General features: G+C 37.9%; 5 protein-coding genes across 5 annotated transcripts; 2 read left to right on the top strand and 3 right to left on the bottom strand.

Moving 5' to 3' along the window:
* Window positions 1-434: 434 nt before the first annotated feature.
* Window positions 435-1,963, bottom strand: L201_003775 (uncharacterized protein; the record flags this gene model as incomplete). The annotated part of the gene is made up of 6 exons (XM_066219526.1): window positions 435-609; window positions 693-839; window positions 924-1,120; window positions 1,193-1,310; window positions 1,387-1,553; window positions 1,721-1,963. The coding sequence occupies 6 exons, from the start codon at window positions 1,961-1,963 to the stop codon at window positions 435-437; spliced, it is 1,047 nt and encodes a 348-aa protein (XP_066075623.1).
* Window positions 1,964-2,691: 728 nt separating this feature from the next.
* Window positions 2,692-5,633, top strand: L201_003774 (uncharacterized protein; the record flags this gene model as incomplete). Its single annotated transcript, XM_066219525.1, has 7 exons — window positions 2,692-2,838; window positions 2,906-3,199; window positions 3,285-4,046; window positions 4,110-4,533; window positions 4,623-5,284; window positions 5,362-5,436; window positions 5,517-5,633. The coding sequence occupies 7 exons, from the start codon at window positions 2,692-2,694 to the stop codon at window positions 5,631-5,633; spliced, it is 2,481 nt and encodes an 826-aa protein (XP_066075622.1).
* A 428-nt stretch (window positions 5,634-6,061) lies between these two features.
* Window positions 6,062-6,859, bottom strand: L201_003773 (uncharacterized protein; the record flags this gene model as incomplete). Its single annotated transcript, XM_066219524.1, has 3 exons — window positions 6,062-6,527; window positions 6,584-6,703; window positions 6,786-6,859. 3 exons carry the CDS (start codon window positions 6,857-6,859, stop codon window positions 6,062-6,064), a joined length of 660 nt encoding a protein of 219 aa, XP_066075621.1.
* A 1,268-nt stretch (window positions 6,860-8,127) lies between these two features.
* L201_003772 (uncharacterized protein) lies at window positions 8,128-10,826 on the bottom strand (the record flags this gene model as incomplete). The annotated part of the gene is made up of 3 exons (XM_066219523.1): window positions 8,128-9,946; window positions 10,007-10,085; window positions 10,145-10,826. 3 exons carry the CDS (start codon window positions 10,824-10,826, stop codon window positions 8,128-8,130), a joined length of 2,580 nt encoding a protein of 859 aa, XP_066075620.1.
* A 1,544-nt stretch (window positions 10,827-12,370) lies between these two features.
* Window positions 12,371-13,377, top strand: L201_003771 (uncharacterized protein; the record flags this gene model as incomplete). The annotated part of the gene is made up of 2 exons (XM_066219522.1): window positions 12,371-12,461; window positions 12,686-13,377. 2 exons carry the CDS (start codon window positions 12,371-12,373, stop codon window positions 13,375-13,377), a joined length of 783 nt encoding a protein of 260 aa, XP_066075619.1.
* Window positions 13,378-20,856: the final 7,479 nt, after the last annotated feature.

Genomic DNA, 20,856 nt, shown 5'->3' with positions numbered 1-20,856 from the left:
TCTCTTTCACTTTTTGGGATTTATTATTTTGTATGATTATGTATGGTCAGTTGAATCTAAATTGTATTACAGTAACCTATCTCTCACAACTACAAACCCTGAAATAATGATTATGGTGTATCTCATATCTCATATCAAACAATCGCGTAAACCTACCACGTGGCTATAAAACACCGATCAAGATTAAATAACAAAGCTGGAATCAAATCGACTTTCTTCTTCTTCACCTTTTAACTTCCTTTCCCACAACGATAAATGACACGTCACGCGTCTTTTCTACCTCTGCTATCGCAATATCATATTGTCAAGGTGTATCTGCAATGATGCAATATAGTAGAAATGGAGAAATACAACATGAAGCATTTGGTCATCAGTATGCATAGGGGCATATCAAATCATTCTCTTTCTCTTCGCTTTTCACCATTTCATGGTATCTACACCTTTGATTCAGCACTACCTTTAGTGGTAGTAGCTTGAATAGCTGAAGGTGCACTTGTTGATGGCACTGTAGCGCCTGAAGCTGTATTGGGTGAAGTTGCCAAAGAAGTTGATCCAGGAGCGGGGGAACCAGAAGCTAATCTTGCATCTAACGCTTTCAATGCTAGTGCTCTACAATATTTATATGCCCATCAGCTAAATCAACGCAATTCGCGGATAAAACAAGATGGATAGCTGATTGATCAGTAACTCACCTTCTTCGTTCAGCTTCAGCTCTAGCACCTCCTGGACCAGGTAAAAGTGAATAACTATTTCCAGTAACAGGTTCATCCCATGGTTGAACCAATTTCAATCGAACAGCAATCTTGAATACTTGATTACCTAACATAGCAATGTATGGTCTATTGGAAACCAATGAACATGATGTAGATCAGCTTACGTGTACCTTGTAGGTGTACGTATAAATGAAGCTGATTAACACTTACCTAATTGGAGGTGGGAACCAATATTGGAAAGCAAAAGTTTCTGATCTATCACCTCTAAAATCACCATTTTCAGATAATTTAAAGAATCTAAGATATCCCCAAGCAATTATGAATCCAAATTGAATCAAAATGGTTGGTGAAGGACCAAATACAATGACAGTTATGTTTGAAATCAAAAGGTGAATACCTGGTAAAGTCTATATAAAGATAAGATTATATTAACGTTTAAGGTAATTATTATCACAACCATGAAATTCAATTTCACTTACCTTTACTTTGACTTTGAATTTACCCAATAATTGAACTTGGTGTTCAGGAATTAATTGAGTGAAAGCTACGAGGAAACCAACTTGTAATCCAGATAAACCATGATAAGGTAAACCATATCTATAACAGTTATACGTTTTCATTGGTTCATGAGATAAAACACCAGCAAACATTGAATGGTATATTCTAAACTTACAAAGCATCTTCTTGACCTAAGACAAACCATACAATCCAACTAAAACCGAAAGCAATAACATTTGAACCGACAATAGTGATAATACTGAACTTGATTAATTCACGTATACCCCATACTCTTTCTAAATATCTACATGCTAATGGTATGGAGATCAATGAGACTATGAGCTATAAAAGTTAAGTCATACATATTAATCAGCTAGATCTCTCTTGATAAGTAAGATGTCGATTGTCAATGATTGCCCCATTGTAACCTTTCTAGTATAACCTAGTCCCTTTACCATGTCCGACTACTTTTTATTACAAGCGTATGAAACGGTAAAAATCAAACTTACACCCATCAAACTCAATTCAACTAATCCAGCTGTAAATAAAGTCCAAGGATACCAATAACTTATACCTGGAGCCATTACCAACCAAGGCAATTGAATACCCCATGATCCAGGTTCAGGTGAATTTTCTCTTGCTAAATAAGATAAACCTTGACCTATTATTGAGAATAATAATATTGTCAAAGTGATTAATCTTGTACCTAGTGGTATTGAAGATAAGAATGGTAAGAATGATATAGCTGGCATATTGATTTAGGGTATATGTAGGTATCTTGTTGACAAGGTGGTATTCTTTTTTCGGTTACAACCCTACTGCTCTCGATGCTTGAATGTCCTACACTTGGGGAACGAATCAACTGTTAATGAACTCTTCAGATGAACAATTCTGTATTGATAAAGTTAGGTCCTATCAATACGTCGAACCAGGTCAGGTACCGGATGTCGATAGCTTATGATTATGTTTAAAAGCTATGTAAGAGGTAAACTAGTAACCAAGTGAGCCAAGAGCGTCACACAAATATTATAATAAATGGGGAAGAATAATGATCATACGCGTCAAATCACTTTCACATAAACATAGTGTAGGATTATTATAATATTATTTGTAGCGCCACTTTATCGTATTTTATCCCAAATAAGTAACTCACTACTACAGTATATACTAACGGCATACCTTCGAAGAGAAAGACTCGAGTAATCAACAACTTGAAGATACATCTCTTACTCTCTTTTCACCTTGGCTGACTACACATCAATCTATACCTCTGAATTAATTCAACAGCCACGATATAGTAAGGAAGAGGACAGGTCGCAGCTTGTGAATCATTGATCTCATACACCACCTGGTATCAATATTCGACACTTAGCTACAGAGAATACGTTTCGCCTTTACATCCTTATCTCGTCAGCTCTGAACGTAACACAACTAAACTCTCACTTATGACCATATAACATTCAATATCATTCAACCAATCATGCTACCCTCAGACCCTCCAAAACCTTCCAGTAGGGATTTTGACCCTTCAATACCGACTGAAGAAGATGATGTGGATATGAGAAGTGAAGATGAATCGCCTGGAGTAGAAATATCAAGTGTGGAAATCAATATACTCATATATCTGGTTAGTCATCAAATTTCACCTAAGCCTTTTGTATAAATATAGCTGATGGAAAATGTATATACTATAGTATCTCTTGGAATCTAATTTCACCCATACAGCATTCACACTCCTATCAGAATCCAATTTACCTTCAACATCCCTATTTCAGCATTTTAATCCATCCTATCCTACACCTTCTCATCTGAATCAAGGTAAATCAAGTAGACCAAATGGTGCTACACCAATACAGGGGACTTCAAAATCACCCGTACAGCCGAATTTCGGTAGATCAGAAGGTAAGATTGAGAGAGGAGAATTGATAAGGAAATTGTGGAAAGCTGTTAGATGGGAAGAAGTTGAAAGGCATGTTGCTGCAAATGGGGTATGTGTTGTTGTCAGCTAACTCTTCAGCGTTCATTCGTCACTTGTAAGTACAAAGTAGCTTATGTTTTGACGATCAATAATAGGAACCATATAAACCTTCATGTCCAAATCCATTTCACCTTTTGATACCGCATGTCTGCCCCTCAGCATTCCCATCTTCCGAATTAAATCCTCCATTACCATTACCAGAAGCTTTACAATCATTTACACCCCCTCCACCACCTCAAAAACGACCTGAAGTTTTCCCTCCTCCACCTCCTGCTCTTGCGGAATCCATTGCTGGACCGTCTAAATCATCAACAACTACAAATGCAATAACGAGTAATGGTGAAATACGTAATAAACGTAAAAGTCGTCAGCAGTCGACTGAATCTACTTCTCGTCAGCCTTCACCTGATAGAGCTACTTCGCCAGCGAAAAGTAGATCATCAGAAAAGGAAAGAGAAAAAGATGCTAGTGGTAGTAGTAATAGTAAAAGGGATAAAGAAAGAAAAAGTGAGAAGAAAAGAGCGAGATTAAGTGAAGATGCACATAATCATCATCACCATCATGATGGAGATATGGATGTAGATCAAGAAGAAGATAATGATACAAAAGAAGAAGAAATAAGAGAAAAGGAGAAAGAGAAAGAGAAAGAAAAAGAAGTACGAATGGCTTCAAATAAAAGGAAAGATAAAGATAATTTAAAAGTACCGAATTCAACGAATCATTCGAGAGCTCCTACCCCAGAATCACGAAAACCTTCTCCATCCATAAAATCAAAGGATTTACCTAAAGAAAAGTTAAATGGAAAAGAGGAAGAGGAAGTAGGTAGATTTGGTACATGGGTTGAACATCGTGATGCTGTGAGTTTAATCTATACCCATATAGAAAGACTAAGCTGACTTTTTCGGTTTTTGTCATGTTAGGTATCATGTGTAGCGTGGAATCCTAAAAACAGAGATGTTCTAGCAACTGGTTCAAACGATGGAACAGCAAGATTATGGGAGTTTACATCAACTTCTGGACATTCACATTTAAAAGTATCTAAGAAACCAACAGTAATTCATCATAAATCAATTGAATCATCAAAAAGAAATGTAACTGCAGTAGATTGGCATCCAGATGGAACGATGTTAGCTACTGGTTCATATGATGGAGTAGGAAGATTGTTTACTCCAAGTGGTAGTATGCACGGCATAATGACTTATGGTAGAGGAGCAATAAATTCCGTCAAGTGGAATCCATCAGGTTCAGCTATAATCATGGCAAAAGATGATTTTACAGTAACAAAATGGGCTTATGGGTTTGATGGTAAAATGGAATTAAAATTAAGCTTTGATTCTCATACAAGTAAGTTTTTTTCTTTTTAAATTTCGTTTCTGATCAGCTTTTCTGGAAATCCTTCAAACGAATAAGCTGATACATCTGTACCATTGTAGAAGAAGTAAATGATGTAGATTGGCTGGATGATGATGTGTTTGCATCGGCAGGAAACGACCATACGATATTTGTACATCGATCTACAGATAAAAGACCTAGATTTACATTTAAGGGACATTCAGATGATGTGACGAAAATCAAATGGTCACCTTCACAACCTAATAAACCTGTATCATCCAGATTATTAGCTTCAGTTTCAGATGATGGTTATTTAATGATATGGAAATTACCACATTATCCTGAATTATCCAATAGAGTTAATACATCAAGATCACAAAGTCCACAAAAATCAACTAAAGATGGAAAAGAAGGATCTGCTGAAGATGATTACTTTGGTGGTGGTACACCTGTACCTGGTGTAGATCATTGTTTACATCGTTTAAATGTTATAAGTAATTCAGCAAATACAAGAATGAACACATTAGAATGGTCATCTGTTTTTTCAAATGGAAATGGAAATGAAAGTAGAATGTTATTAGCTGCAGGTGGTCAAGATTCAACTGTAAAAGTTTTTAATGCATTATCAGGTGAATGTTTACATACCTTATCAGGATTAGAATCAGGTACAGGTTCATTAGCATTTTCACCAATTTCTTTTGGAGGTAAAGGTGCTTTAGCTGCTGGTGGTTGGGATGGTCATTTACTGGTATGGGACTTAGAGGTAAGTGTTAGCTGTAGCATAACATCTGCTCCCTTCAGTGGAAATACAGCTAACCCGATTTTGATTTATATACATAGTCTGGTAAAATTACTATGAAACATGATATAGATGAAGATGCTAAAAAACAACATTTAAGGGAACAACCTATGATGGTGAGTTGCTCTTTATTCTCAGCTGAGCATGATCGCATCGTTAGACTCATCAGCTGATATGAATGAACTTGGTGATGCAGCTCGCTATAGCATGGAGAGAAGACGGAAAACATCTAGCATGTGGTTTACAGAATAAAAGTTTAATCGTAGTCAATGTAGAAGGATTACAGGTAGACGAGAAAAAGGTATTACAGTAATTAGAGAAGTGTTAAATTGAGACTTAAAATTAAAATGTACATTATTAAATGGGGGAGGATCTATTAAATAAAAATGTTTAGATTAGTTTGGGTTTTTGGGGTTCTGGTATATTGCGTTATAGGGTCATCTAAATTAAGTAGAAAGATTTATAGTAGTAGAAGAAGTTGAATATACATGATATGCAATATATCTCCAGGTATTATATATAGGCTCACGTCACGATAAGTCAATCGTTCATGGTCTCAGTTTCCATTCAACAATTCCAACTTTAATTGACATCGCATATCAAGTATCTCAAATTATTGACTATACATAGAGTACTGAACAACATTCATTCTCTTATATGGAAAATAGCGTATTTAATCAATTCCAAGTTCTCCTTTTCCAGAAGCTTGACTACTCATACAATAATATTCTACTTTGGCTATCATTTGTTTGATTTACTGTAACTAATAGGTTCAGGATCAAAAGTATAAGTTTTTTTTTTACTCCAAGGATATCGTCTATATCTATCTGTTGAACCTTTTCTAGTATAAACCTTAGAATAGTTCTTATTTGTTTTTTCAGTCATCATTGAAGATTCAATTGGTGAATCCATTATTATTGTTTCTTGACTATTTGATTTATAATCATTTGTAATTCCATATGGTCCCATCGATGGATCAATCTTCAGTCTACTGTCGATAATCAAATCTGAATATATATTTTTTCCAGTCTGGGAATCATCAGTATCAGTGTTAGTGTATACATTTGAAGTTTGAGTATTAGACCATGTACTAGTCGCCAGTCCACTTTGATGTTCTTCATCTTCATCTTTAATATCAGAAGAAGAGAATCTCTCGTTCGCGTTCGAACGTTGAGTATGTTTACTTGATTTAGAATAATCTACCATACTACCCTCACATGAATTAATCAATGGTCCATTACTTGTAGCCCTCATAGGACTTACTGTATATTCCGATCGGGAGAGTTTCCAATCATACTCATACTTTTCTCATATGGATCATACAACGGTCCTTTGATCGTAGCTCCCATTGGACTGATATCAGAAGTAGCAGACTCAGGGACTCTGATTGTAGAGCAGTAATCGATATTAGTATTGCCCCAGTCAATATGCATGTAGAAGTATCATTCTTAAACTCTCAACTCACCCCAAATTGCTTCGTTGAGAGGTATTACTGACATTAGTATCAATTCGGGATAATTGCTTTGATGAATTTGACATTTTGTTTGTCTATAGGATTACTGTAGTTGGTTACAGAGTATACTTTTAGTTGTGGCGAATATTTTGGACGCGGGAACGCCGTGTTATTTTGTAATTCATTAAAGTAAACAAATATGAAAATCTTTTAGGAAAATTCAGAAAGATATTTTGTGTAGCTTTTATTTTAATCTATGAGAGATTCAATCGTCTGAATGGTAGAACAGGGGGATGCGTACAGTATGTCCAGGGGCTCGAAGAGAAGGGAGAGATAGAGCGGTGCTTGGGAAGAAACAGTTACTGTACGAGTAGAGGGGCTTTTCAACTACTTGTCAGGGAACGTACACTCATTTAGCGATAGGCCCTACTATTTATGTCGAAGTTGAGTCTTTAAGATTTATAGGACAACAGTAGCATAAATCAGGCTAAGCAAGTGTACTACAATGTATAAGAATGACTACAAACTAAGATCGACAAGGAAAGTACAATTTATTCAGCTAGAACGTCCTTCCTTATATACCTTTTTTTTCTGTGTCTTATTCTATCATCCATATTCGTCGAAGTTCGACGATGTTAAGCGAAGTTGATGGCAATTCCGATGATTCTGCTATAGAGTTCAGCCTTATTCCTCTATGCGTCGATGTTGTTGAGTTCGATGTATTCCTTGTTCTTCCGATGTTATATTTATTACTGTATCCGTCGTTGAAGTGATCATTGATGTGTGTTCAGTCGCCGAGGTTTGTAAGTTATCGATTTAGTATCATGACACTACTGTACATTCTCTTTGAAAAGATAATGCTAATATATGCTTTGTTCGATATACAATCACGTCATTCTGAGATTCAGTAGGAGCTCGATTTTTGTTTAAAGGATATGCATATGTTTTGCCCATTCTCAGCAGTGTTAAGACGATCCTTTGATCGGAAGGAATATATGGGCAGACTAACAACTCCTCACCCTCACGAAAAACCTCACCAGAGTCTATATAGACACAGACTTAATTTGTCAGCTGAGGCTTGATTGAGCATACATAAAATGGTAATCTCGCAAAATTATCAGATTTCATCATTTCACCAGAACCGAGCTGATCTGGTCTGGCTCAATGCAACATTGGTAAGTGACATCATGCATGCACTAATTTATAAGGATCTGATAATATTGTATTCGTAATATACTGTATGTAAGCTAATAGCAGCTAAAAGGAAAGAATTGGAATTTCTCTATGATCGTGGTTATACAGTAAGCGGGATGGTGAGGATAAAGGGTTGATTACGAAAGGTTGATATTGTACATTATTTTCTTGCAAAATTGGATGAGCTAAGACCAAAAGCGAATTTAGGTGTAGGTAAATCTTCACTTCTCCTTTTCTTATTTCTTGCTTCTAAAATAGTCAATTCCGGTGTATCAGCACCGATCATACCTCTTATACCGGGTGTAGTTGGAGCGAAATGAGTAGGAGCCAAACCTAAACTCATAGCTGCATCTGGACCGTTAGGTGAACTGAATTGTAACCATTCTTTTGTCACTGATTGTGGATAGGCAGAAGTTATCGAGGAAGAAGAAGGTTTAATTGGAGTTGCAAATGATCCAGCATAATTCGGTTTTATATTCATACTGTTGATATTGGTTGATATTGGTTTCAATGCTGCTCTACCCATAGATGAAGATGCAGGAGCAGCAGGTGATATAGGTGCTTCTTTACGTTTTTTGAATGCTGATGTTGATGATGATGATAAAGGTGATGGACTTGGCATAGATATAGTATGACGTTTGTTTCTTCTTAGCATTGATGAAGAAGTCGATAAAGGTGTAGGCTTGTTAAAACCACCAGCTGAAGATGGCCGAGCTGGAGTATCAGCCAGAACAAATGGATCTTCTAGATTTGATCTAGCGTCAAATGATAGTGATCTAGTAACTTCAGGTCGCGGATCTCGGAATGGTTGAATAAATGATGAAGATCTACTAGGTCGAGGACGAGTTGGTGATTCGATATCCGGAGCAGACAAAAGTCGATTTGCCCAATCAGAAGTATGTTTGGTATTGACATTTTCATTTTCATCTTTTGTAGGAACGACTGGAGGAAGTAATTCAAGTTTAGCTTGAGCTCTTGCGATCTGTATTTCATTTCGACCATTTTCATCTGGACCTCTGAGTGGAGTGCTGTGTAAATTGAGGAGACTTTCAGCAGCAACAGCTTCGCCTTCCGTTTCTACACTTCCTTCTTTAATTTTATGTTCCGCATCTTTACCGTCTTCAGCTGAAGGCCAGCTGTTGAGGTGTAAGCCCTGCCATTGCTGGGTTATGTCTAAGGCAGGTTCATGCTGTTGAGGCTCAGGTTGTACCTTTGACCAAGAACCAGATGGAACCCATTGCTGAGCTGGCAGAACAACTGTCTCTTCTGGCGGTGAGGATGGTAAAGATTCTTCATCTACATGTGCTTCCTGGATATATTCGACTGATTGTCGATCTTGATAGTGGCTTGCGGGAATAGGATAGTCTTGATACTGTGGGTGCAAGGTGAAATGATATTGTCCGTTGATAAGCACCATTGAAGCTGGCTGTAGCGGTTGATTACTCTGCCAAGGAAATTGCTGTGGCGGGTGAGTAAGCATTGCACGGGTGGACGATCCTGCAGGAGTGGTGTTATCGTAATGAGGATGGTGATGACCATGTGTTGGGGAGCCATGGTTACTTGATACGGTACGTAAAGGAGTAGTCGATCTTGATGCGAATTCAGATTGAGATGTTGATGTTGAAGAGACTACAGTACCTCTAGATGTGGACTTCTTGGCTTTACCCTTCTTGATTATGATTTTACCTTCATTCATATCAAGTGAAAGATCAGGTTCTTTTTCGATGTTGCTTGGTTCAGCAGTGTATTTTGTACCACCTTTCATATCTTTAATAGCTTCTATACCTCTAAGTATACCTTCAGGAATGATAACATTCCCTTGGGATCCATCCAAAAACCTTTTCTTCTTATCGTTTTGTGCTTCGGTTTCTCCTCTATATTTCGGAGCTACAAGCTGCATACCACAAGGTGTGGTTATACCAGAAGGACCAAATCGTTCCAAGAATGCTTCGTGAGTTTTCTCTAATTTTTGAATTTGGCTATAAGATTATGGATATTAGCGAGATTCTTGTATCAGGATATATGATAATATAGCTTACCGATGTCTGTTGACCCAATCTCTTTTCGCTTTTAGATTACGTTCTTTTGCGTCTTCTTGTGATTTCGGTCGATCAGGTTCTATTATATACTCACATCAGCTTACATGTGGCTCGTGCATCAGTCGTTAGCTGACTTACCATAATCCCATCTACTTCTTCTTTTTTGGACGGAAAGAGGTACACCATGTTTATCTTGGAGATGTCTTCTAGCTACACTTCTAGCATTTTTACCATCATAAGTTTTTGAGCATACCCTACAAGTATACATTTCATATTGACTTCTATGACCTTGTAAGCCTTCACTGACTTTCTCAGGCGGATGAAGTAAGAGTAGATCGTTGACATCTAAAATACAACCTTCTGGGGCAGGTAATAAACCAGATTTACTAACTCCTTTTAATTGGATAGGTGGTAGATAGGGATCAGGTAAGAAAATAGCTGTTGTAGAACTTATATCCATTTCGTTATTTGGTATGATCGAACTTGATCTAGATCTAGATTGGTTATTGGATTTCCCTTTTCCTTTTGATTTTGATAATGTAGCTCGGGAAGGTGGATTGTATTGAGCAGGAATCTTCTTCTTCCTGTTAGGTCGATTACCATAATTGGATATATCTTCTATCTCTTCCTCCCCTTCTTCTATAGTATTCATACCTTCATCGATTGTACCTATATCGCCATATGTATGTAGACCTGAAAGAGCAGGGTAGAAGTTTACATATGGAGTAGATGCCTCTTGAGGAGGATGTAAAGTCATACCAGGTGCAGGATGAGGTGGACAAGGGTAAGGTTCTGGATAGTAGGGCGGTTGGTGAGTCATGGATGCCGATACTCAAAATAGTATATCTTGCAGAAACTGGCTTGGAAAAGAGGAATGTGAAGATGGTTTCAATTAACAACAATACTTGAATATAAACAAGAATATCAAAGAAGATGAAAAAAACGAAAATGCAAATACATCTATTAAAAGATGTTTGGATCCGATGTTTACATTTTTATGCAAGAGATGATGAAACTGGAAATGGTAAACAGTAAACAGTAAACATGCTGTTAGAAGGGGGTATTACGCGTGTGCTTTTGATCCGCACAGACCATCAAAAGGTAAAAAGATAAAAATTAAAATACACAAACAAAATACACTCAACCTGATTCAGCTACGTTACAAGACTCACTATACTGTAATACTATAATCTGTAAGGCGAAACCTCTCTTATATATTCACATGCATATATTTTCATGTTTTCACCAAACAGTTTTCAGTAGAGAAACATGAAAAGTATACATACACACTCACTCCTTGATATAAACATTGCATGAAATTATTCTTTAGAGCATTATTAAGAGTAGTTGATCGTTCAACTTTATACACAACATTCCTGAGTAAAATGATCCGAGCGAATTGTTTACGTGCCACTTTCAATTTCGGCAAGTTCATGACGTCTTTACCCGCGTTGTATTGATATACCTTTCCACATCCGGGAGCCTATGCGTAATAGGTCGAGAACCTGTAATGATGACTTTGAAACACATGCATTGACGTTCAGCCAACACTACTAAGGTTATCCCTTGCAAGAATGTTCGATAATCAAAATAAGCTATGCTGTGCTTAGCGAGATTGAATGAATCAGGTGAATGACATCGTAAACGTATTAAATCGTTCGAAAAGTCCTGAACTGGAACTGAAACACCTGACAATGTATAGAAATTGCTCAACACCTAGCCATAAACATCATCGTTGAGTGATCTGCAAACACCATAAATAAAGATGACGGGGTTATACATACATGTCTCCGGGTTTTCTTGCAGATGTCAGTGCCTGAATTGGTCAATCAAAATTTCAGAGTCGATGCGGATATCGAGTTTTAGGCGTTGGGAGAAGGGTACAAGTTCAAGGTGATCATGACGATATTTTTCCATATGACTCAGCAAATATAGACTGCTTGTGGAAAGCTGGGAATGTAGAGAGTTTGAAACAGAGACATCCAACGCCACATCAACAGCCGTTTACCTCATTTGCTAAATCGGTAAAGGGTTGTTAGGTTAATCATTATCGAACTGCTCTATGTGTATAGGAAGAAGTTGAAGTAGCGAGTCAGTGAAATAGTGGTCGATGAACAATAAGGGTGAAAAATAGGAATTTGTCAATACTGATGGGAAGTTACGCACGGACATTCTGAGAACAGCCATTGTAGTACGACGCTTTTCCACTTTGAATGAATTTATTCAATTCCTCTATTTCTGACCCAATTTTCGACCAGCCTTGAAAGAAATTGTTGTTCTTTCTTTCCTCTTTCCCTTCGTGTGACACAGTAGCGACATTATTACCACATTGCCAATTCCCATATTCGAGTCAATCTAGTTAACATGTCCCTTCTCAGTTTCGAGCAATTTCTAAATGGCCTTGACGACTCACTCGAAAATAAATCTTCAACAAGGTCAATTACCCCTCCTTCTCGTCAGCTCGCTCATAGAATTCTAAAAAGCCTATTCCTAAAGTTCCAGAAGATATATTGGCAAACATATTCGACGAATACACCTCAAATCAGTTGGAAAGCTTGAAGATAGCTGTTCGAATTAATACGTTTCTATACAACCGATACCAATTAAAATTATATAATTAAATCTCACTGAATTCAAGAAATATAGAAGAATTTCAATTTCACGCTACTCTTAATTTAGCTTGTTCCGAAGATAAATTACCTCCCAGAAGATTAAGAGATAGGTTCACTTCATTATGTCATTCTGTCACTCATTTAGAATTAGTCGATCGAGAGTCCTCTCAAGGTTTAGTTCAAATCCTCATAAACAATGATTTGAAAAATTCTTTTTCATTATTCAAAAACGTTAGGTATCTGATATTAAAGAATGAATTTATGAGATTTCTACAAAAACTCGATTATAAAGATTTAGATAAAAATGTCAGAAAAACGCATTTACACTCAAGGAGAGTTGTTGTTCTATTAGGTAGATTCTTAAAACCTAAGCATCTCTGTATTGAACACTTGAGAGTATACGATAAAAAGAATCCTAAATCACCTGAAGTATGGAAAGTCGAATTAATGAAGAAAAGTTGGAATTTAGAATCTATAACTTTTCATGATGAAATTGGTCAAACAAGAATGATTTTCTCAAATGCTCCAAAACAAGTGTTTTTCGTCGCAGACGTAATTGGCTCTTTGAGATCTGTTCTCACCGCAAGTACAGAAGAGCCGTTACCAGATAAAGATATAAACGTCACTGTATTTTCAGTCAGTCCTGAATTCCATACTTTCGAGATAACTCCACAAATCCAGCAGGTCGTCAAGAGAAAAAACCTTTTAAACCTTGATTGTGACATGGCTGTTGGTTGCGAATGCTGTAAACTCCGATGAAGCAATCGTTTTTTTGCTTATCATGATTATGTACAAATACAATAGTACCACCTTTACAGTATAAAATATATCTCACTGCTAATCTGTAAGACGGTATATCTGTATTATGACTACCACTACGCAAGTACCATATTGAACGCTTTTTGCGTGTACATTTCCGGGTAAACACGGTGCTCAGCACACCAAAGATTCTCAACCGCTAATTGAGGCTGACATACATGGCAGCAGCACAGCGAAGGTCGTACGGAAAACATGAAAAGCTGTCTAATCCGAATACGAATACATGCTCCCAGATAAATGTTTTGCGTTGACGTAGTGGTATGTGACCATTTGTGATTTTGATACACTTTCGTTATACTTGAATTTGTCATTAATAACCTGTAGAGAAAATTATCACTCGTTATCTCAAGCATAACTTAGTGCAATCCTGTTTGCTCACTATGAGTGACACAAGGTCTGAACACACGCCATCGGCGGATCGAGCCACATTACCTGATGATCTTCTCAATGACATTTTCGATGACCTTTGTCAAGACTTCAATTTTATGAAAATCGCAGTTTTGGTAGACACTCAAACTTATGAACGATATCGACGCAAGCTGTATAAACGTATCAAACTGAACTCTACATCTGCGGAAGAATTCAAACAACATGCAGAAGACATTTTCCAGAGTGTAGACAGCTCATCGGAATTTGAATTTAGACGTGAAAACAAGTTTCGGCAGTTCTGTCTTTCGGTCAAGTATTGAGCCCTGGCCAATGAAGATGCTGGAACGAGTTTAGCTGAAATTGGAAATATGATCGGGGGTACTGTGTTTTCATACTCGTATTTCAGGAATGTTGATCATCTAAGTCTTGGAAGCAGTTTCATGCGTTATTTACAAGAATTTGATCACAAGTGGAACAAAGAAGGTATGAATTCAAGAAAAGTGGTTCAAAAGCTAGGTGTTATGTTATCTCCTACACATCTATGTATTGTTGGATTACGTAAGCATTAAGTAGTACTGTAAAATTTTACTTAGACTAGTATCCGCGACCTTCGTCGAGCTGCTTAGATATCCTTATTGTACTATTATACATATTGTAACACATTATACAAGCATATTGACAGATATAGACGTATATGCATACTCGTTATCAGTAATACAACATGTATCACTTCGTTCCGAACATCGGATAAGAGAACCTCAAAATCACCAGAAGTCTGGAAGATTAAAATACTCATTGAGTCATGGAATCTAGCATCAATGACTTTACACAATGATATAGGTTCAAGAAGAATCGTGTTCCCCCATATACCCATTCAAAGGATTTTCCCTACAAACTTTAATCGAAGCTCGCAATTTATCCTCATTCGAGGTCAATCGTTCCCCGTAAAAATTTGCAAGCTCGAGATTGTTTCGGATTCACCCCTTCATGATATCACAACTACATCCTTGCATCCAGGGATGAGTGTAAGTGTTGATATCAGGGAAGAAGGGAAGGAATGTATTTGTTGTGGCAGAATGTGATACACGCTACTACATACCGCATGTACCGTACAATCGCAATCCCGAATGCAACTAGACCCGTCAAACTACGAGATATGCAGATTGCGATTTACTTGAAGAGAACGCAACATATCATCCATTTGACCAAAGTTTTCAGTACAATCCAAAGACAGCAAATGTCGTACCCAATCTCCAAGGCATGCGTTTGCGTATGCATGAGTAATCCTGGACTATGATCTCACAATCTTCCGACTTGCGACGCATTTCTCATGAATACTCCTAGAATGCAATGATGTAGACATATTCTATGCTATGATCTGTGCAGCGCTATGAAAGAAGCTGAAAACTCCCCACAGTAATTGACTCTCTTCTTGGGTATTCAGTATTCTCGGATCCTCTCGAAGATACAATAAGAAAACTGTCAACATGGGTCACGAAAAACAAAAGCACAAATTGGGAAATCTTTCGGACCTACTAGATGATATTGTATACTGTGTTTTCGATAACTTGATCATATCAGACTTCAACTTGTCCAAGAAAGTTCTTCTGCTCAATAAACAATTTTACTACAAATACGCCAAAAAAATCTACAGGTACATCAAAATTGACGCCGTACGAGGGGAGGACATATGGCCAAGCGCAACTGTAACCACTCCAGAAGCCGATGATGAACTTGGATTAAGACGGAACAGATTTGCCAAATTTACTGAATATGTCAGATACTTAGAATTGGCAGGTGAAGGGGCTGCAGTCTCGCTGGCCCTCATGTGCTGGCGCAACGCACGTCAACCCTACTTCCCTAACCTAGAATATCTCATATTGGATTCTGGGTTCTCAGATTTCCTGCTATCCTTCGACAATCCAAGAAACTACACTGGAATGCATTCGAAAAGGGCTTCAAGAACTCTGGGCCGTGTTTTAAACCCAAAGCATGTTTGTGTTAGGTCTTGGAGCGATAGAGATTTCCCCAGCACCTGTTCTCCAGAAATTTGGAAAATGGAAAATATGCTTACAGGTTGGAATGTACAGTCCTTTACACAACACGACGACAGAGTGAGGTTCCGGGTGGTATTCACTTATATACCTAAACAAGTATACTTGAAAACGGATGAGAAAACTTCGGAGTTCGTTCAGATCGGGTCTAAACGTGATGAAGCACTAGATATAGAGGCTGTCGAGAGAAATAGGCACTTTGCGTCGAAAAATCAAATTGAACAAAAAGATAGCCTAGAGTCAGTACGACCGAAGAGGCAGAAACCTGCGTATGTTGCAGCTTAAAGTACCTAGGTATATCGTGACCATAATTCTTGTATTTCAAGAAAATGGAAGTAAAAAGATGTAACCAAAATATATAGCGATCTGACATATCAGATTCCTATGCATATCGCTATTCAGTGACGAGTGTAACGTGGTTTCATCTTTTACCACAACACAGACAATCCTCCCCTTGCTGCGAGGACGACATCTTGGTACGTTCTTTCAGTTCCTCACTCTGATGATTGACCCATCTAGGGTAATTGCCTTCCTTCGGCTGGTTGACATAGATAACCTGCAAGTTTTGTGGCTGGTATAATTCTCTAAGACGAGTCTTATGGTGACCGAAAGCTTTGAGCTTTCGAAGGGGTAAGACGAGAGGAAAAAGTCCTAAGCTTAAGAAATAAGAACGATGATTAGAGACAACGAAGAATTTCTGGTTTTTAATACCTGGTAAGACCTGTGGTTCTTCGGTTCCCCAATCTAAAATGATACTATGATGAGTTATTGAGTTTAGTCCCCATGATCCATCAGCTATTACATAGGATATCCTTCGCAGAATCTTCATGTAAATTAAGTACTTTGCCCATTCTTCTCTATGATATCCACAAATCATGCAACACATCGCTAAAGATGGTCTCTCCAAGCACAGATGCCTAGGATTGGTATAAGTGATGATCATATCTAACGCATCTTGCCATTCAAATTCCGATTTGAATCTGTAATCTGTAAGATCCAAATCGCTTTCGTCACCAGGCGTTTCCGCACCTTCTCCCGAGCTGATACTTGAGGTGTCTGCGAGAGTGCTGGACGAACGAGTGGAGCTTGACGACTTCCTGTTGTTTTCTTCCCATTGCGTTTTGGCAGGCTGACGGTGATTGCGGTACCAAAGATCAAAGTCGTACTCGTCGCAAGTCTCTCTGAAAGCCAATTTGCTAATAGTAAGATAACGCACATTTCGAAAAAGGTCTCTTGGTGTCACCAAAAGAGGTAATTTTTCAGTTTGATATTCCGCTAATTTATGAAGCACAGCGGCCACTGTTCGAGCTGAATTATAACCTTCCAAACTTAGGTATTTAGCCGAATGACATATCATGATCCATCTACTATGACCTCTTTCATGATCTTTCCATACTCTTTGTCTTCCTGCTTTAGATAAGCGATACCAGTCTTCCCATTTCGGTCGCGGATGTGCGTATGTCGTAAATTCATCATCGGTGATTTTGAGGTGGCGAAATAACCTCCCAGCATATTGTCGATAGTAAAATGTGTTCAATTGTACCAAGATCTTCCTTTCATCATTGTTTTCGATGAAAATGTTGAAAATTCTATCGAGAACGTCGGTTGTAAAAGTTACATTTGTCCCAGACAAGGGTATTTCGGTCGGGTTTTTGTATGAAACGATCTTCATTGTTACGAAATTTCTCGCTTGTTGAAGTTACAAAAATTTTGTAGGGTAAGGCATAAAGTGACAAAAGGATCTGTCGTGTTGTCTTTCTAGCATCTTGGAGCTCTGGAAAGAAAAGACACTCCCAAGCTGAATTGACTCGAAGAACGTAACTCGGATCCGTTTAACTAGTGTGATACCAGAAAAAAAGTACCACTTGCCATTTAGGTAAGGTTTGTTGTATTACTGATAGCGAGTATGCGTAAACGTCTATATGAGTCTATATACTAAGCTATGTATGAAAGTATGTGTATAATAGTACAATAAGGATATCTAGGTAGCTCGATGAGCTTCACGGATACTACTAGTCTAAGTAAAATGCTATAACGCTATTTAGTGCTTACGTATGTACATAGTTCAACAAGGTTGCTCCCATCACCATTGAAAGTTGCCCGCAGAAAGACTGAAAAGAACACGTTAATACTATATCACAAAATTTTCATGTTTTTTCAGCTCTATGAATAGATAGTTACAAAAGCTCTCATTTATAGTCTATACCGCAAAGATCTATGATTATGAGATACCTGCCATACGTGCTGTCACAGTAGTTCACTTGGGAACAGTTATATGCCTAAAGAGTTGCTTGGTCGTTCGGTTTGGGGTAACTTATACGATTATACTGCACAAAGGATACGTCTTGTTTATCGGTTTCTTTTGTTTTCTTCTTTACCTCTGTATCATATACATATGCGGTATGCATTTAACGGGACAGAGAATTACAATTATCTGCCCAAGACACCGAGATCATTTTGAATCACAGCACATACAATTTACGCCATCATCCAAATCGAAAAGCAAGGTTCGTTCTTCGAGGTTCACCGTCTTAGAATTATGGGTTATAAGATCAGACCAGCACAAGTGATGATCAAAGAAGTGGATATGTTCAGGAGGATCAAGTTGTCGATAAGATACCTTGATCCCATTGTTCTCTTTTCTGGTAATTCTCTTTGGTGTCAAATAATTGAACATGAACTCATTGTTAAAGGGTGTGTGTCTTTTTCGATAGATCCTGTGTATGGACACTCCACCCATTATACCTATCTTTCGTCTTGGCTCCATTGGCCAATACGATGCCCTAAAATCCTCTTCTCCCGGGGGCAAGTGTTGTGTCAAACTCCTTAGGTCCGCCCAATAGCCAATATGCATTCTATCACATATCCGTTGTAGTGTCTGTGGATACATCGCAATCAGATAATATGAATAACGTAACGCATAAATTATGACTTACCTCAGTTTTTGGCCTCTTAATACATATATGAATAGGTTGTATGTATTTCATAATCAGATCTAAAGTTTGTTGCCAAGTGCCTTGCCATTCCCAATCGTAATTATACCAGTTCCCAAAACCTTCCCCATGTAAAGAAAGATATTTGACATTTTCGAAGAGTTGTTCTGGTTTACAACCGATAAAACGACCTTCCTTGTTGTATTCTTCAAAATGGTGTAAAGCTAATCCTGCCACTTTCACGCCATTATAGCTAAGGTTGAGATAAAGTGCTGATCGGCAGATCGAAATCCATCTAAAGTGAGAATTCTCATGCCATCTCATCGTAGCTTGAATTGTCTTCTTGGTCTCATGATATGAATGAGACCAATAGTTCGGATCAGGTTGTGGTCGAATAAAACTTTCGAATCCTCTATTTGCAACTACGTGTATCGCCCGATATAACCGAGGACCATAACGGAGGTGAAAATTGGAATTCAGTTTGACGATCATTTTTAATTCTTGGAAAGATTCCGTTACCACATGATCGAAGATTATGCGAAGAATGTCGAAAGGTATTGTCGGGAGAGGTTTATCCATCTTGAAATTAAAGGGCTCTGGAACCTGTCCGTATGTTGAAGCGGCGAGAGTTTTCATACTGTCTGATGTTGATGATATATACCGGTGCTTTATAGATGTTTTAGAAAAGGCTTCTTTGTACTTTACAATATGAGAGAGACGTGGTTCCTCACACAGGCAGAAGAGCTTGAGATATAAAAGTTGAAGTGGCAATGCAAAGAGTGGTAACTCTTCGAACTGTTCCATTAATGGATTTGCTCAGCATACTTCACTAAGTAAGTAAATGCACGAGTCAAAAATTTATTCGCGGAACCGAAACAGTAATGGTGTTTCAGATAAGGTTGATATAGGTCTTACTACTGATTAACCGCTTTTAACCAGCTATTTGCAGTCGAAGCCGGTAAGGCTAAAGTAGGAAGAACATATGAATCCTGCATAAAAGGCGACGCAGATATTGACACGACATGACATGTCTCAAGGAATTTTATCAAGACCTTTGAGACTAAGTGGAGAAATCGCATCTTTGCATGATAAAAGGATAATGTTGTATTTGACTCTCATAGCTATAATACAGTAGTGCTTCTTGAAAGTACTGTATAACGCTGCATGTATAGTACACATAGACACAGTATGGCTACATTACCTTCTATCACAACAAATGCAAAAATCCCCCTTATCGGCTTCGTGAAAGTGGGTGATATTGTGCAGCCGTTCGATTTCAGGATCATCGTTGTTGATGAATAGATCGCATGGGACATACTTCAAAGGCTTGATGTGATTCAACAGTTCAATTCTGCTAGGTTGTTTTGTCACTTGAGGGTTTTCAAAAGTATATCGATGAATCTTGCAATCACTCTGAAATATAGCATATTGGATAGGTTTAGGAAACTCGAAATCGTAAATCAGGAAATACCTCTGCAGAGGAATTTTACCCAATATCATAAGTGGTAATGAGTAATATTTTAAGCTGTGAGATTCTTGAACAAGTATTTGATGTTGTGTCAATGATTCTACCCGATTCCACAAACCTCTGTTCATGTATTTGAAAATATCTTCGAGGATATTACGGCAAGTAATCTGGCCGCCTGTAAGTCCAGGTGGCGAGGTGAATTTCGCGCTCAGTTGATATTGGGAATGATGTATGCAAACATGTGTAGGATTGATATGTTTCATAATGGTATACAGACATTTTGACCATATGCGATCACGTTCATTGGATGGTATCTTGCTCTCTTAACGGCTTTCGAAAGGTTGCAGTATGAGATATCTGACATTTTTGAATAACTCGGAAGCCACAGCTCCCTTGTGTAAACTGAAAATGGAGGTAGATCTGAACTTTTCTACAGCGGCCGTGATCATTTTGATACCAATTGTATTGATTCTCAAGTGTGTTATAGATTGACATATTGTTACGAATCTCTTGTGTTCTCTCTGATAAAGCAACTCATACTGTTCTACTTCGGGACTAGTAAAAAGTATCGAGTCTCGATAAATTATACGTGTAG

Source organism: Kwoniella dendrophila, chromosome 4 (genome assembly GCF_036810415.1).
Source record: "Kwoniella dendrophila CBS 6074 chromosome 4, complete sequence".
Lineage (NCBI taxonomy): Eukaryota > Fungi > Basidiomycota > Tremellomycetes > Tremellales > Cryptococcaceae > Kwoniella > Kwoniella dendrophila.
This window is presented reverse-complemented; position numbering and strand designations above follow the sequence as displayed.